At 35.6% G+C, this 19031-nt stretch overlaps 1 protein-coding gene across 5 annotated transcripts in view; it reads left to right on the plus strand.

Annotated features, from left to right (window-relative positions):
- NCOA6 (nuclear receptor coactivator 6) overlaps positions 1 to 16086 on the plus strand; it is a 51293-nt gene extending 35207 nt beyond the window's left edge. For 4 of the 5 annotated variants that reach the window (XM_039323638.1, XM_039323639.1, XM_039323637.1 and 1 more), the window contains 6 exons: positions 3486 to 3607; positions 4874 to 7849; positions 10063 to 10116; positions 12250 to 12286; positions 13131 to 13279; positions 15496 to 16086. In XM_039323638.1, the coding sequence (XP_039179572.1) occupies positions 3486 to 3607; positions 4874 to 7849; positions 10063 to 10116; positions 12250 to 12286; positions 13131 to 13279; positions 15496 to 15542 (3385 nt within the window). In that variant the 3' untranslated portion in view covers positions 15543 to 16086. The remainder of the gene's footprint in view (positions 1 to 3485; positions 3608 to 4873; positions 7850 to 10062; positions 10117 to 12249; positions 12287 to 13130; positions 13280 to 15495) is intronic. The other variant, XM_039323641.1, reaches the window with a different exon arrangement.
- The last annotated feature ends 2945 nt before the right edge of the window (positions 16087 to 19031 follow it).

Here is a 19031-nt window from a genome sequence, read left to right on the forward strand (position 1 = left end):
AAAACTTCATCTTATCTGATTTATAGTAACCTAGTAAAAAAGAAAGAATAAAAATCCCCTAATGTGATGATGATCATATTATGTTCATAATATGATCAATCCATTAGCTGCAGGTGAATTAATAAATGTGAAGCTATATTACCATTATAGTTCCACCATGGCATCATTAATCAGAAAATAATATTGTGACTTAAGATCTTAGTTATAGAATTTCAGCATAAATTGATGTATAGAATATACATAAGCTGTTCTATTTAGTCAGAATTAAGAAAATGCATACAAGGGAGTACTAAGTTTGGTATGCAGCAGCTGGAAGAGATGAAAAGGGTTATTGTCCTGAAGTTTTAAAGAAAAAGCTTGAAGAAAAGATGAAGTGTTAATGGTTCCTATTGTATTGTAGAGATAGGATTCAAAACCCACTATATGTGGTCCTTAACATAGGAGCAGTCACTTAGCAACTGTTCAAAATTACGACAGACCTCCCCAGAGATGCTTATGATCCAATGTCGAAGTTCTGACAGTTATACCTCCCACAATCACATGATCACATTCTGGGCACTTGACAATCAGCTTTCATTTATAGCCATTACAGCCTCTGTCGGCCACATAACTTGATTTTCAGCATTTTTTTAAATAGAAACCAGCCTTTACGTCTGGTTTCTGGCAAAAAAAAAAAAAAAAAAATCCTTGCCCATTTGCTAAAATGGGTTTGTTTCATAATTGCTGCATTCACTTAACAACTGCCGCAGGGAAAAAAAAAAGTAAAATTTGGTGTGGTAGATGGTGATCCACCTAATGACCACTGTGACTTACAACTGTAATCTCAGACTTTATTATAGTTGTGAATTGACTTCCTGTAGCATTATAGTTATCTCACAATGAAAGGATTACTGTCATTTTGCCATTACAAAATGCAGAATAACCAGACTGCTTGAGGCAGCCTCCCAAGGAATCTAAGATGAACTAGGTCTCACCAGTACCTGGGCAGCTGAGATCTCCAGGTATGCCATCTTGTGTTTCTGATAGGAAAAAAAAAGACAGGATGCAAATGCACTAAAACAAATAAATTCAAATAAAACAAAAATAAATTCTCCTTACATGATTTATCGTTACGCTGAGCAAGACTACCAGGAGACATGTCTGTGTGTGATGTGTGTATGTGCGGGTGTGTGTGTGTGACTTGTATTTGCTCAATAAACATTCCGACCATAAAAAGACAAAATTTTCTGACACAAAGTTTACATACTTTTACTTAAAAAACAAAAGGTAGCAAAAGAAAAATGCAGTTTGATACTTTTCAAATGTCATCAAATCAAATCACTTGGTTCATAAAAATAATAACAAAAACATCACATGGAGTTTATTTATTAATTAAATTAATATGCTGCTCATTTTGCTAAAAGCAACCTGACAGATTACAACATGATTAAAAACAATATAAAACATGAAAATGACAAATATTAACATTAAAATTAACAAAAAATTAGGTAAGGAATGAATCATTACTACAGATCAGGTAGAAACAGAAACAGAAAAGTGATAATTCCAAAGTTATTTTTTATTAATTAGTTTGATTATTATCCTCTTCCCACATTTTTTACATCATATGCATCATGTTGAAGATTTTTATTTAGATTGTTTCCACTGAAGAAAATCGTCTCTGTCAATAGAGCTCATGGGAAGGGAAGATCCAGTCTCCTACTGATGCTTTCTACATCCCCTGACACGCTAGCATTTGCTTAGGATAGCTCTATCTCAGTTTTTCTTCTCTATTTCAGAGATGGCAGCTTCCCAAAGGGCCATTTTTGGAAATCAAAGGCTTAATAATAAACACGTATAGAGATTTTTTTTAAAAAAAGTCAAAAAAGAAGGAAGAGCAGTTGCTTCAATGTTATTCAAAGCTCAGGTTAATTTAGCAGTCTAAGTTATGGTGTAAAATAAAATAATGGGTAAAAGATATATTGCCTTATATGCAGAGTGCCATTTATTAATTTTATATATGCAATAGCTGGTTTTTAGCAGTAAATATTAGAAGAACTCACGCAACTCACATTTAATTTTCTACCTGTTTTAAGAGTACTGTGTCACAAAAGTTAATATGTCCATTAAACTAGCTACTATATTCAGCTAACCCTTTTAGTAACATTTACATATAAAACTATGCCTGGCCCCAAATGTCCAAGTATAGCTATAAAGCAGTCTTTCTCAACCTTTTTACTCAGGAGCAACCTTTGAAATAAAGTTCAGTTCTCAAGGAACCTCAATGTAAAAATAGCAAAAAATATAAAGACTTCATAGTAGAATTCATGTCAAATCTGCAATCCATGTTTTACAATTTTTTTAAACAAAAAACTGACAGGCAGTAGCTGAATTTGTGGCCTGTAAAAATTTCCACCACTTTAAGTGCTAGCATTGTGAAGTGCTGAAAGTTCAAAAAACAACAACAACAACAAAAAAAAAAATCAGTCATGAGCTCTTACAGAACCCCTAGTGACCTCTTGTGGTCTAAGACCATCTGAAAAGGGCAGTTATAAGGTATAGCAGTAAAGCAAACAGCTCAGAAATCGATGTCATCCTCCCAGAAGAAACGATGACTCTGTCCTGCCTATTGACTTTAGCCACAAAGAAACAAAAAAAGCATGAACTGTTCATAAAGAGATTGTCTACCCTAATATATAGGGTGGCCTTTGCTTTGCTTTGCTTGTTCATTTTGTACTTTTATTTTGTACTTTTAGCCACTCCTGGCAATTGCCTGGACTAGTCCCTAGATTTTTCTTGGGAAGTTTTTTTGGAAGTGGTTTTTCATTGTTGTCTTCTTAGGACTGAGATTGATTAAAGGTTACCCAGCTGGCTTCTTGCCTATAGCAGAACTAGAACTCATGGTCTCATGGTTTTTAGCCTAATGACTTAATCACTATACTAAACTGGCTCTCATAGTAGTATAGATGCTGTGTTAATTAGGAGAAAGGGAATTTGGTTTGAAGAAGAAACAATACAGTTGAGATTTAAGGGAAGCATGTGAAAAATTACTTTTGTAATCTTATGTTGAATGAACCAAAGTTATGAAGAGAATATGCTGACTTGTATTAACAATTGTATTAGGCAAAGATGACATTACTTAGATCTAATAAGAAATCAGTTAAAATTAATGTATAATTTTTTTTTATTGTTGTGCCTTCAAATTAGTGTTGACTTCTGGCAACGGCCTGAACTAGTCCCTGTAGTTTCTTGGAAAGGTTTTCAGAAGTGCCATTTCCTTCTTCCTAGGGCTGAGAAAGAGTGATTGGCTTAGTCACCCAGTTGGCTTCATGCCTAAGATGGGGCTAGCAGTCATGGTTTGTAGCCTGGTGCCTTAAACTATTATACCAAATTGGCTCTTGCCAAGATTTAAACAGATATATTTCTATATTGATGAACATAGAATATATTCATAAAGTTAAAATAAGTATTCAATTTGCATTAGTCATGCATGTTTCTGTTCTTAGTTCTTCAGAATCACGCCCAGTTGGCCTTGAAGAAGCGGAGCAGCTACCATTGCCAGGAGAGCAAGTTTTAAATTTGGATAACAGTGGACATAAACTTTCGGACTTCACAAACAGGCCAACAGGTGATAAATATTTTTATAATAAATATATTTGGTATATTCAATAATATATTTTGCAAAGATCCTAAATCTTATTTCCCTGCTATTTCAAACCCTTTTAGACACTGGATCAAATGCTGCACAGCAAAATAGTCCGTAAACAAATAGAAAATAAAAGTTTTCTTCCAGCAATATGGTCCCCACTCATAAACAACTGATAATTCAAAAAAATATTGGCTGGAATTAGGTAACAATATTGGAAAAATCAATTCTCCTATTATATATTTCACTGTTACAATCAACATTCATTATTAACCTATAGGCTACTGCTTTCTGAAAATCTATCTAATTCTCTTTTGGTCAATGACTGTTCACATAGTAACACATTCTGTAGGTTAGATATGCCTCAAGTACAGAAATATTTTAAGACTTAGGTGCCAATTAAAGTGATTGGTTAACTCCATATTTCAATACTGATAGTATGAGGAAGAGTGAGAAAAAGGTTTCTTAATATTATGGATATTTTAATAAATGTTTATTATTTTTCTTTGTAGTCTTTCTAAACAGCACCGTAAGGTTTAAAAAGATGCTCCAGCTGCTTTGTTATCTTAATTACTTTTCTTAGTCTTATTCATATCATAATAGTTACACTAGTTGCATTCCTAATGTTGTTACATTAGAAGCTATGTATGATATTAACAGTAATTACTGTATCATTGAACATTTGCCTGTTTCATTTTGACATATAACAACACAATGTTTTTCATTGAACTATGTGCGGTATCTTTAAAATCTTTCCTTGTTAGCCATTTGTAAGTTATTGGTCAGTACACAGTATATAAAAAGTTGTAAGATGGGATATTGCCTTTATTTGCATTTCTTTACATTGAGCCTCATTTATCTTTCTGTTAATTAATTCATATGGACAGAAATCTTTTAGAGATTTCTGCATTCATAGATTTTTTTTCATCATAAATAATTGACAGGTTTGGTGAACTTAGGAGGTTTTCTTTCTGTTCAATTAATTTAAATAGCATCAGCCCTCATTCAGTCCAGAGATACTGGAGGAAGGAGAAGAATCCACAGTTAGCTTCTCTCCACTCTTCATATAAATTTAACATTCTGTTTATTAATTATCTTTTCTGCCAATTTAAACGCGAGAGATGGTAACTTCTTGTCTTCCTGCCTAACCCATGATTATTATTTAAAAATGTTATATGCCGCAACAAAGAGACTGAATTTGACAAACAGTTTGTATATTTTGACAAATGATTGCTTTCACATTTACAGGCTACCCATCTCAGTCAATTGAACAACGATCACTTCAGCAAATACCTCCTCAGCTTTTGCAACATGGTCAACAACAACAGCAGCAGCAGCAGCAGGCACTCACATCTCAACAGACACAGTCGCAGCAGCAGCAGCAGCAGCAGCAACAGATGATGATGATGCTCATGATGCAGCAGGACTCTAAATCGGTCAGGCTTCCTGTTTCCCAAAGTGTCCATCAGTCTCGGGGCTCTCTAAATGTAGAAACACAAAGAATGGCAATGCAGCAGGGAGGCAACATGCCAGTTATGGTTAGTCTACAAGGTCCTGGTATAGTGCCTCCATCTCCTGATAAGCAAAGAATTCCAATGTCAAACAATCCAACTCTAGTGAACAATACACGGAAGATGGTTTACACTGATAATACACAGAACCCTACCAGCTCTCCACTGGGAGATGTTTCATCAGTTTCCTCTGTTTCTGAAGGAAATGGACCTGAAGCGCCATCTGTTTCAGGTCCTCAAAACACTATAGCATCCCATTTAATAGTTTCACAAAACCAACTAATGATGGCTGGGCCAAAACCTGGACCGCCTCAGATGTCAACTCCCCAAGGAACAAGTCCCCAACAGCAGTCTAATTCTCTTCCAGGCCCACATTCACATCATTTTCAAAATATTGCTACCACGTCACAAACATCAAGACCTAAAACACCAACCAGGGCAAGTCCAAGACCATATTATCCTCAGACTCCCAATAATCGCCCACCAAGTACAGAACCATCAGAAATAAGTTTATCTCCAGAGAGGCTCAATGCTTCTATTGCTGGTCTCTTTCCTCCTCAGATAAATATTCCTTTGCCCCCCAGACCTAATCTTAACAGAGGATTTGATCAACAGGGTCTTAATCCAACCACTTTGAAAGCCATTGGACAAGCACCCTCAAATCTTGCAATGAATAGCCAATCCAGTTTTGTTTCCCCCCAGACCCACAAGTTGGATCCAATGGCTATCAATCCAGGAAAACAAACAAATGTAAGTGGGGCAAAGCGAGCCAGTCCAAGTAACAACAGAAGATCTAGTCCTGGATCCAGCAGGAAAACCACACCAAGTCCTGGAAGGCAAAATTCAAAAGCAGCTAAATTAGCTCTGACTTCTCAACAGAATCCCACACTTATGCAGAACATGGATTTACAGAGAAATATTATGGTTGGCCCACCTTTGCAAACAGCTATTCCCGGAAGTTTTCAAAATAATGGTATGTTAGCTGCTCAGAACCCTGCAATTCCTATATCTGTTATGGCTGGTATTTCAGAAGATAGCAAGGAAAGCTTCAGTGTTCCTCAAGATGGTATATGCCAAAATATGCAGGTTATTCCAGTGAACAAAGATCAGCAGAACATTGAATTAAAAGGAGTTCCTAGTCAAGAAATCAAAATATTGGTACGTGAAGAGCAACAGAAAAGAGAGGTGCCTCTTGCAGAATCTTCTAAACTTCCCAGTCTAGAAGAAAATAACACTATTTTATCTCCAGCTATGCGTGAAGCACCAACATCCTTAAGTCAACTCCTTGACAATTCTGGAGCCCCTAATGTTACTATCAAACCTTCTGGACTCCCTGGCCTTGAAGTGCCTCCCACAGTAACGTGTGCAGATGAATTTAAAAAGGTTTCTGGCATACCCCCTCCTCCACAAGATTCCTCTTCTAATAAAGATCCTATTTGTTCCCTAAATTTACCTGCAAATACAGAATCTTGTTCAACTCCGGTACAACAAGAGTTGGGAGACATAAATTCAAATGTTTCCCAAAATATGTCTCCAGCGGTACAGAGACCTATTAGTTCTACTTCTCTTTCTACATCAATTTCACCCAATCAAATAACAGTATTTGTAACTTCCAATCCCATTACATCATCATCTAACACTTCAGTATCACTGCCCTCTCATATGCAGCCCACGTTAATGTCTACTGTTGTCACCATGCCTAATGCTGGTAATAAAGTTCTTACTTCTGAAGAACAGACAGCAGTTCAATCTAACACTCGGCCTCAATTTATTACTCCTGTTTTTATAAATTCATCCTCAATCATTCAGGTTATGAAAGGTTCTCAAACAAGTACACTTCCTACAACCCCAATGACATCTAATTCTAGTTTAATATCACAGCCTGTTACAGTTGTTGGTCCTTTACACTTATCCCAGAATATAAAGTTTTCATCTGGGCCTTCTCCATCTAGCTCTTCGACTATTACTGCCGTCACAAGTATGTCAACAAACCGACCATTGGTTATTAATTCTTTAACAGCTCCTACTCAGCTTCCTTCTCCTTCGTCAACTATTCCTTCAAGCACTTCTTCACATCCTCCCAGTCACTTAAATAAAGATTTCGGTTTAGAGGAGATTCATTCTCAAACTTGTGCCTCTGTTGATCCATCCACAGAAACAGTCTCACAGTCTGCTGCTGGGGTTTCTCCATCTCATGCACATAGCCCTGCGTCTTCCAGCAACAGGCGAAGTCCAGTTTCAAATGCTAAGGGAAAAGGCAAGGTGGACAGAATTGGTCAGTTTTTGCTGACAAAAGCATGCCAGAAAGTCACAGATGTCTTTGATAATGGGGAAGAGCAATATGCCGTGGAGGGAGAAATAGAATGCCAGGAACAAGATGTTTCAATTCCTAGCAGCATGGAGGCAGAACAGTCTGTAGAAATAGAGGACAATATTGTGGCAGCTCCGGCTTCCACTCTTTTGAAACACAGCACTTGTGGAACTAGTAATTCAAATGTTAGTAATACTGCTACTGTTCCTGCATCAGTATCGCTAAGTTTACCAGGTGGCACTCCTTCCACTACTGTACTCTCAGTAGTAACCACTCCAGTGATGTCTGAAATATCTTCAATTCAGACTACTAATGGTAACCCTGGTAGTATAACAGATGAACAGGTTGGAATTGCATCTGAAGATGAGAAGGAAACCCACCATGAATTGCCACATAATATGGGTATGTATCCAATGTACTTGTTCAGCCTTTCTTGCCAAAACAAATGCATTTAATTAATATTCTTGATACAGGCATTTTAACTAGAAACATTTGGAAGAGACTATTGTGTTTGCATATGTCTGAGACCTGAAACTTTGGACAAATTGGCAAGGGAAGATATTTTATGAAAAATGTATAGTTCAGATGAAATATTGTTTAAATTTCTGATTTAAAAAATTTCAGGCTCCAAAATTGAAAGTTCATATTAATGCTAGCACTGCAGTGCTAATTGTTTGGATTATTAAACAAGCAGCATGATTACAGTGAATTTGGGGAAAATATTTTTACATTTCATACTTTGTTTTTTATTGTTGATATCAAGTGGAACATACTAATAATATTTAAAAATCCATACAAATGAAGAATAATGTGAAAGAATTGAGAGAATTTTAGTTTGTGATTTGGTTAAATGACTGAGTTAGTGCTTTTCACCAGTCCTTCAGCTGACAGAAAACTGAATTGATGTAAAATTTGTTTTCTACTTTGGTCATTCTTATCTTACCAAAAGCACAATCTGTACTTGTGCTTTACTTATTTACAGCATATAAGACAAGGGCTGGTGAATTCCCCAATGAGTTTCTCTCCTTTCCCACTGTATTTATTGTTATTAAGGTTTGGATAGGAAACATCCAGGTATATATACATAATTGATAAGATCTTATTTGAAACATTGGAAACAGTTCTGAGGATTGTAGATTGTAATATTAAGAAAAGCCTCCTAGCTGCAAAAGTAGCTTGACATAAAATTTGGGGGAACATGATGGACTTCCTTTCACTCAGTATGCCCAAACCAAAGCTAAGCAGCCACCTGCCAGCAATGCTTTACTTTGGATTCTTGCACAGAGCAGGAGTTCAACTCAGTGGTCCACAAGTTCCCTTCCTCCTTTATAGTTCTGTAACTATATTTTGAAATGAGTCTTCTTAAATTTAATTGGCTGATGCCAAGTGCATATGCCCAGGTTGTAGCAATAATGGATAACGCTATTTGAGAATTAAGTTGTACTCTGAAGATTAATGACATTGGTTTGGATTTTGAAATGTGTGGCAGTGTTTCATATAATGGACATTGTTGCTGGCGGAAGAAGAAAAGATACTTTTTCAATTCTTGTATGATATAATCTTTCAAATAATTGCAGAAGGTTATGTGTATGTTAATGAAAAGCAAAGAAAGTGGTAAAAGGGAGAATGAAACTAGTTCTCTAAAATGTTCTCTAAAAATGTCTCTAAATATTTACGGTAGTTTTCTAAAAATGAGAGCTTTTTTGGCAGAGTGGTGTTGAATACATGAAAAGAACTTCGGTGAGTACAATGTCACTGATGGTTATCTTCTAACTATCAGAGCATTGACTTGCCATTGTAATGCTGTAAAATGTCAGAAGTAGATATGGGTTGGGAACCATTTTGCTGCAGCAATTAAGATATCCGACTAGAAACTGGGAGACCATGAGATTCTCTGAGCCCTAGGAAGAAGGCAAAGACAAACTACTTCTAAAAATGTTGCTGAGAAAGCTGCAGGAACTAATCAAGACAGTTGCCAGGATTAAAGACTAATTTGAAGGCACAACAACAAAAGTACAATATAAATTACAATCCTAAACCAGGCAGTCACTAGTAGTCAACACTGATTCTGAGCCCCCTCCCCAGCCCCCCCAAAAGAAGATGTGGGTTGCTATCTAGTGAATAGAAACCAAAATCTCTGTGAAACAAATAATACCTTTTGATGATTTAATTCCTAATTTGCAGTTATCAGAAATTAAGGTATTTCTAAGGATACAGTCATAAATGTACAATTGAACGTGTATAAATAAACACAAAAATAGAAATTTGCAGCAATATTTTTATAGATTTTAAATGTAACAGTGTGGTAGATATATCAGTATTTGAAATTGACAAAGTAACTTTTAATGTACTAAAATTCAATTAATTCATATACTAGCTATCATTTTATAATTAATATTTTTTTTTACATTTAGCATATTATTTTTATAGAGTTTTCCTTAGCTGGTTTATAGTATTCCCAAAACATTGTAGAACAATATTTTCTGTTTCAGGAATTTAAACACATAAAATAAATCTCTTTTTCCTTCCCTTGCATAGTCTCTAAATGAATGTTATAGATAATGTTTCTTAAGATTGTAAAGTAGATTGATTTTTAAAAAAATTTCTTGCTTTAGCCTCTTCATGTCAGACTTTAAGTGCAACACCAGAGAGTGCTATTCAAAGAACAGGTATGTTTTTTAGATAACTTATGGAGGGCTTCATGAAGTGTGTGTGTGTGTGTGTGTGTGTGTGTGTGTGTACACAAGATGTATTAAAAGTCAGGCACCATAGGCTAGTCATAATATATTTATTTCATGAATGTATATTTTCATAGAAAATGTTACTGTATGCTCAAAGGTCATGCATCAAAGGAGAAAGGAAATGCTTAGAACAAAAAGACAATCATTTTGAATATTTAATGTAATTTATATAATAAATTGTTGGTGAGTCTGACTTTTGTACACCCTACATGATTAATTAAGTAGGGTGTACTTTATATATTAGATCCATTAGAAAAATTGTATATAACTTACAGGAATTGGGCCTTACACTCTCTGAAACAACATTGCCCCGAGATTCATATGACATCCTCCCTTGACCTTATTTAAATATGACCTGGTTGTTTCCCCAGGCTTTAGGTCAGAGTGGATAATGGACCCAGTTTCAGTTAGTATTTCATGTCCTGGCTCTTCCTTTTTTACATTCTGTACCTTTACATTTTTTTATTCTTTTGTTGTGATACGTTGGGGGAATGTATACACTTTAAACATAAATAAAATAAAATCCCTTGTATATGCAAAATTAATTTTTATGTTATATTGGATCTTATATTGAATGTTATACTGGACAGTTCCTTAGACAAAGGGATACATTTAAAATAATTTTGAAAATAATTTATTTTGACTTTAGTTACAAGGTAAAATACTTTGATTATTGCAGATGAATTTGGTTTGGGGGTTTCTGCACAAAGAGGCCATTTGCAAAGTGTGTTCCTAAATTCCTCTGCACTCTAGAAACCTCAGTGTCAGTTCTTCAAAGACTTTCTCTGAGTATCCTTGTATGTCCACATGTGTATGCACCACATGTGCATGCTTTAATATTTTAATGAGGAATATATCATTAGTGCAGTGTGCCCTCCCAAGCATCTCTCTCAAATGTGATGCATAGTGCTACAATTTATTTTAAAGCAAATAATAACCAAATGTTAAAGGAAGCTTGACCAAACACAGGCAAGAATATATTTTTAAGTTTGTTATGGAAGTAAAAGAAGAAAGAAAAGAGTTTTGGTTTGCCCTCTATGTTGCATCTTTGAGCAATTGTCTGACTGATGGTGAAGCTAAGTGGTGAAGTTTTCTGGATTCAGAGTTCAAGAATTAAATTGGAATTCTTAAATGTCTACCGTGACAATTTTTCAGATTAGTGATGATAAGCCTATTAGAAACCACAAGGATTTACAATAGGCACTTCTATTATGGCATTAATCAGTGGAGTTGTGTCATACACATACGCCAGGTTTTTTGCAATCTGTTTCAGGTTTTATACCTAAGGAAGTGGGCAAGTTGTTTGAATCAGTCCCATCAAGTGTAGGTACAGTCTTTTCTCAGTTTAGCTAATAGTACCTCATAGGCATTTAATGCCTTATTAAGTTAAACTCTGGTACCTGCTATGTTGAAGATAATTGGTATGATGCTCTCTTCTAGACAGACTATCTGGGCAAGAATTATGTGAGAATTAATATACTTCTATTCTGCTTCAGATATCAGTTTGATATATTCTGAAGGAACATAGCTCAGAACATAGCTGACCCTGAGCTGGAAATATTTAACAAAATGATAACATTAGCATTGTGCATAGGCATTCTTGAGCAAAACTACAGCATCACAAGCACAACTTGAGAATGTGGGTTGGGAATGGGATTTAACTTTTAATAACTGTTATTCAGGTCAGGGCAGACAGAAATGAGGAAAAACATTCTAACAGGTATATAATAAAATACATTACCAAATTTTGATTACAGGTTTACAAGGGCACAGCTTAAATATCCAGTTAACTTACAGATAGCCAAGTAGGGGAGGATTCTGAAATCTAGTGAACTAAGTATAATTATTATAATTTGAAAAGGCCTTTATTTTTGGATCAGAATCCCTATTGTGCATGACTATGCTGTTTTATATATATTTCTGAATATTATAAATTAATTAGTATTGTACCCATCACTTATTTCAAGTAATAATTCCAGAAATTATTTTCATACTCATAAACACATACACACACATATATATACTTCAAATTTAGATTGGAATAATTCTTTTTCTTTTCAGATCTGGAAGCAAATCCTGCCATTATCACTGGCCTTTCGTAAGTAATTTATTTGATGCTTTGTTTTAGTTTTTGGGCATATTTATTCTTGATCTCTTCCCCCCATATTAGACAAAGAGGTAATGCAAATTAAGATTTGGTTCTTACAAAGATTTGCATGTGAAGTGGATTTTGCATTCCAAAGATATCCTGTTTATTGGCATAGGCTATAACTCATGTAGAAAGTGGTGACGCTTCTCTAAGAACTATTTATGGAAAAAGCTTACTACAATTTGTCTTGCAATTAAAAGTTGTAAACCAGATAGTCCTTCTCTGAATGAAGTGAAAGCTTTTTTTAGCGTAGCTCCAATTTCTGTGCTTTTTTAAATTTATTTTTATTTAAAAGTTATATGGCTACCCATCTTATGTACTATAAATGGTAGTTTTATAACAATAATAGCAATAAAAAGCAATAAAACCACCATCAAAAACTCCTAACACTATAGAAACAAAACTCCTCCATACATCAGCACTTAGACTTACTGGGCTCCAGCCTTACCCATATCTAATGCTTGGGAAAGAACCAACTCTTTAAGGCCTTCCTTTTATGCATTATATTTCTGCTCAGAAGGCAAGAAATAATGTTTTGTCTCACTCTGCTGCAATGAAATGGTTACCAGATCTAATTTTATGCCCCAAACGCAAACTATGTGTACCTTGAAAGATTAGCCTGGGGTTTATGAAATATATGGAATAGTATCTCTGGTTATATTATCACCTATTAACGTTTCTAGAAACATTTACAGTTGAAAAGATAATGCTGATACTGTGTTGCTTATAGGTATTGCTTTTCTTATGCCTCAAATTGTTTATAAACATACAACTGTTATCTCCCTTCTATCAGTAATGAGTCAAAGGAGAATTGTGAAAAATCTAAAACTTCAAGTAGAAGAAATTCAAGGACAGAGGAACCTGCACTAGTACAGGAGACAATGGAGAATGGTCAGCGCAAGAGATCATCAAGACCAGCATCGGCATCCAGCACTACAAAAGGTAGGGAAGAAAGTCTTTGAGCAAAGAAGCAAAGATAAAAAAAGAAGAAGAAGCTAGGTAACAATTGCACTTGGTACATTTTATTTTATAAATGGTGTTGAATTTCAGAAATGGGAACAAAGATGAATTAAAATTAATTATCCAGTTTTAGCTTTCTGTTGTCTAGTCCCTTCTATAGTGTTGAATGCAGAACTTGCAAACAAAGCAAATGGCTTGATGAAGTTGCATGTAAAAAAATAGGCATCCTGATCAAATTATATTTTCCAAAAGATCCCTAAATGAACAAAAAGGGAAACAATTCTGATGATACAAAGTTGTGCCAGGCCTTTTTTCCTCACTTTATATAGGTTCCAGAGAAGAAAATGTGAATATGGCAATTGCAGAAATTTAGATACTCAGCTTTTTTTTAGAATAAAGATGAAATGAGCCCCTCAAAGTTGATTGACTTGTTAGGCCTATGGTTAGGTTATATGTTTGTTTTTAAATCAGTGCTGATTCCTGTGGATTGCCTGGATAACTTCCTGCAGTTTTCTTGGCAAGATTTTGGAAGTGGTTTGCTATTGACTTCTTAGGGTTGAGAGAGAGTGTCTGGCCCAAGATCACCAAGTTGGTTTTGTGCTTCCAGTGGCACAAGAATTCCCAATCTCCAGTGTCTAGCCTCATGCCTTAATCACTACAACATGGGTATTAAACTGCTGGCCCGCGGGCCGGATGCATCACATGGAAGCCACACTCACCCCAGCTCTAGCAATGGGAAAAAAGTCATGATACTTGACATCACGTGACACAGCAAGTTTGACATCCCTGCAGTATACCAAACTGACTCTCAGTTACTAAGCGAAGGCAAAGTTCCACAGATAGAATATTGAAAATTCTGGAGGAAATCCAAAATACACAATATGTGCAAGGAACTAATATTTTTGACCTAGAAGAGTTCTGCAAGAAAGAGTGTGTGCGTGTGTGTGGGGGGGGGGGGGAATTCCAAAAGCAAAAATACAAGGACTTTAATCTGACTGAATTAAATGTTTGGAAGATGGTTGTTTTTGCCAAAGGAGGTGTTAGAGAGACACACTGGCAGAGTGCCCAGACTTCTGCACCTGCCATATTGCCCTTTTCATTATTTTGAATCTGTAAACAACTGTTCAGTAAATCCTAAGCATGCTCTTACTTTTTCAAAAATATTGGTTTAACTTTATTCTGATAGAGATTGTGTCAGTTTATTTAGGAAGTCACTGAAACTTCAACAGTTTTACTAGGGGTGCCTACACTAAATCTTTGTTAGATATTAAAAGGCTTAAAATAGTCTCTAATACACAAAAATGTATCTCTATCGGGCAAGTCTTGCTTTGCGTAATGTCTGAATTAATTTTAATTCTCAAGCTTACATATAATTACTTGTACATATAATAGGCAGATCCTAAGCTCTATTATGGTATTGAAACCAAACTAAATAAAATCCAATATAAAATCTATAGGTTCAATTGTACAAGAGGTTCAATTCAAAGACATTCAGATGTTAATTCTGCGATATAGACAGCTGTTGGCTGTTTCAGAAAATGAGATCCCCACTCTCTCCACACACAATGAAGTATATGGGCTTTTTTAAAAAAAATGATTTAAATGAATAGATACTATAATTCCCATATGGAAAATAAAATATGGCATTTGATATAAAATTACATTCTATTCTCCAATAAGAGATACTCAAGAAAAGATTTTCCAATGATCATTACACTGTACACTTCCTCTTCCATTAACATTATGCCCATCATAATATAGAAATATTGCTTTGAAGTATAAGAAACTTTTATTCAAAACTACATTTTCAGCATGTTTAAGAGGAAATATAATCCTGGTATAACTATCTCATGTGAAAAATTGGTAATCCTGTTTTTGGTAACAGTACTATGCATGTTGTAAGATCTATTTAAGCAGAGTAAACATCTTAAACATCCATAGGGATGTTGGGATGTTCAGATTATGTTAATAATTTGTCCAGATATAATTATTTACTCCTGCTCCTTTTTTAAATATTGTGATAGACACCATTGTTTGTGGAATTTTAATTTTCTAGTATAGACTTCTACTCAGTGAATTAAATAAACTTAAATTATCTAAAGAACATGGTGGACACAGAACAGAAAATGATTTGCTGTATCTGTTTTTATGTAAATTATTTGTGAATAATTTTTTTCAAACTAATTTCCCTCCTGTAGAAACAAATGCTGGTGCTATGCAGTCAAAAAGAAGAAAATCCAAATGAATTCCTGAATGGATATGCAAGCTGTATAAATGTATGAATTTTACTTAGCAATTCAGAGTTACGATCTCTTGCTAAATATAAAAAAATAAATTCTGTACAGAAATTAATTTTATTATTATACATTTTCAATAAATGCAAACTTTTTTCCTCTAAAGATGTAATAATGGGAAGATATCAAGCTATTTGTTAAATTTTCTGGTTTTGTAAAGTCTTGCTTAGCACATCCAATCTAGTGTGTTGTAAAAAAAAATCTCATAATTGTAAATTTATTTTTGTGTTTTCACTTTTCATAGCATAAATAGAGTACAGGGTTGTCATTTTTTAGACATTAAAATATTGTATTGTGCTGTTTGTCAAGTACTGTATGTGAATAGCAATTGAAAGGGTTGTATATGACCCAGTCTTGGAAATGTAAATAGTTTTATTATATAGTAGGTTTGATGTATTGTTGTAGAAAAGGACCAGTGAAACAAAATGAAATTGGAGGATTGTGAAATGTGGATTATCCTAGTGCTCTAAATAAATGTCATTGACTTATACTTCATTTGATAAATTATTTTGCCCCTACCTCCTTCTGTATAGGAATAAGGTTATTGGGGAGTTTCAGAACAGCATGAAACATTTCATTTCTTTCAGATTCTGATCTACAGTTGCTGCTACTATAACATTGAAGAAAACCTGGACAAAGCATTAAATCCAGTTTAAAAATTATCCTCATTCCCATATTCTTTGCAAAGTGAAATACATCATCAAATAGGTTTTTTTTTTTTTTAAAGAGGAAGCCTTGGTTCCTATAGTTACTCTTCCCTCTATTTATACAGAAACATCTTTACCTCTGCATGAAGAAGACCAGATATTTACAATCAGGAAGCTATGCAATCTGGCCAGTGTATAGCATCAAGTGGGGACACCCACACTTCAAAGAAAGTTGGTCTGCTCTTGTTAAACTCAAAGTTTCAGGTATCTTTACAATTACACCATAGCACACTACAAAATAGTTTGAAGCAATTGTGTCCTTTTTACTGCCATCAAATTGCAGATGAAAAAGTAAGGCCATCTAAATATTGGACAACCTCTTTTCATTGGCAATATTTGTAATGGAACTAACTAACCCCATAATTCGAAGAATGGTGGTCTCAAAGGACCTCTGTATCTTAACCACCTGATCCCAACCTTCTGCTTTGTAATATTGGGCAGATAATTCTGTCTGTATTCTAGGGAGGGATTTATCTGGCTACATATGCTTAACCCTTGTGTATGCAAATGTTGTCACAACTGCTGATGCATAGTAAGTACTATTCTTGCATAGTTTACAATGACAATCTACAGGGAAGTTTGTCTTGGCCATGATTTTTAATTTTTTTGCTGGTTAATACTAATGTACTGAAATAAATAAAAAAAGGACAGAGATGCAAAAGACACACAAATCAACACAGCATGAGCAAATACCGTGCATTTTTGTGCTTCTTTATTCTGCCTTGGTCAGACTAACAGTAATGATGAACCATTTGAGCTTGGTATGTCAAAACTTCAGAAAATGCTTAACTTGATTCTGCTGATGTGTCATTTCCCCCCCCCCCCCAGCAAAAAAGAAACTATTCTGTGTCTCCCCTTCCTCCCCCATCTAGGTTATGCTGAAGAGCAGCACTCAGCAGCAGCAGTACTGAGGTTGGGCCTAAACCTGAGGCCCAGGACTCGACTTCAGCCTTAAGCATCATTGCTGCCACACAAAAAAATGTCACACCGATCCCCAAGGAGAGCAAACATTGGGGAATGGTGCCATTGTCCCCACAGTCCAGCACTCCCCAGTTTCTGCCAAGTGCCGCTTACTTTCAGATGCTGTACTTTTTCTGTTGACAGGTCCCTGTGGCTTACCCAAGGCTGTTCTAGGTCACAAAAGGCCTTCATTCTTGAAGCAGATTCAAAGAAGGCTCTTCATGGCCTCTGCAGCCTCCAAAAACTGCATGAAAGCATGCCTCATTATTGTGTGAAATTTTCAAAGGGTCCTGAAGCTACATAAGAACACATCCCATTCTCGCGCAGCCTCCACAGCTTCTGAAAATTGTGTGAGCGTGGAGCGTGCTTTTGAGAATTGAAGAAGATGGGTGTTGGTGAATGCCAGTGTGTCACCCAAAACTTTGTGGTGTGACATCTTTGACATATGTCTATAGGTTTGCCATCATTAATTGCAAATGTGTCCATTTCTGGACATTATATTTAAAGAAAAAAATTGTTATATTGGATTGTGTCTAGAAAAGAGGAAATATAAAGGGTCATGAAGGAAAAAAATGTATGAATATCAACTAGAGATGGTATGTTTAGCCTGGAGAGTAGAAAGTATCAGGAGATACATTATTTGTTTTCAGATATTAGAAAAGTTATAATGCAAATGACAGGACATATTGGTTCAGAGCTCTTCTAGCCAAGAAACTGGGATTAAATTACATGGAAGTAAAAGATGGGTTGATTTTAATACCAATAGTAAGAGATATTCAACAAAGTAATAAACTGTTTGGGAAGATGGTGTTTAAACAGAAGCTAGATGGTCATCTGTCAGAAATGCTGTTATTCCTGCACTATGGTTTAGAACAGAGGTCCCCAACCTTTGGGGCACCAGGGACTGGTTCCGTGGAGAAAGGTTTTTCACAGACCAGAGAGTGCGTGGTTTTGTGTGCTACCTGCATCCCATGGATGGGGCTTTGCTTTGTGCGGACCGGTTGCTGGCATGCCACGGACTGGTATCGGTCCACGGACCGGTTGGAGACCCCTGGTTTAGAAGTTAATAGTGTAACTACATGCAGAAATGAATTATTGTGCTGCTTGAATGTAATTAGATAGATCTGGTAAGCATTAAGGTAAAAAAAATTGAATTTGAAATATTTTGATTTTGGAGCACTTAACAGTAAGCTCTGAATAGATCTGAGACCCTTGTAATGGGATCGGAAGAATCTTTCATTTTATCTACATATTAAGCTTGTGAAGTAGATTGGACTAAGAGAGTGAGTGGCAAGTTCAGATTCATTCATTCCTTCAAGTATTGGGTTAGGATGCTGTGCGAGCCCATTTCAATGCATCAGATGTGAGTTACGATATGGCATTCTTTTATTCTTTTTATTTTCCTTGATATTTTGAACTCTGTTAGCCACATCAAGTCACTTGGTGACTGGACAGCCATATAAATTGAAGTGTTTGACTTCTATGATATTCGTATAGTCTAAACCAGCGGTTCTCAACCTATGGGTCGCGACCCCATTTGGGGTTGAACGACCATTTCACAGGGGTCACCAAACAAGGCTGTCTGCCATTTTTTTCCCCTTTTCTTTAGCTGTGCTACTCCCTCTTATTGTATTGGCTTTTGAAAGCCAATAGAATAGACTCTCTTGAATAGAGTCTAATTCTATTGGCTTTCAAAAGCCAATAGGAATTGTCCAGGCTGTCTCTGCCCTGCTGAGCCCGCCAAAAGCCCCAGTCTGAAAACGGTGCTATAAG

Source organism: Crotalus tigris, unplaced genomic scaffold (genome assembly GCF_016545835.1).
Source record: "Crotalus tigris isolate CLP2741 ecotype Arizona unplaced genomic scaffold, ASM1654583v1 scf7180000024281.4978605, whole genome shotgun sequence".
Classification (NCBI taxonomy): Eukaryota; Metazoa; Chordata; class Lepidosauria; order Squamata; family Viperidae; genus Crotalus; species Crotalus tigris.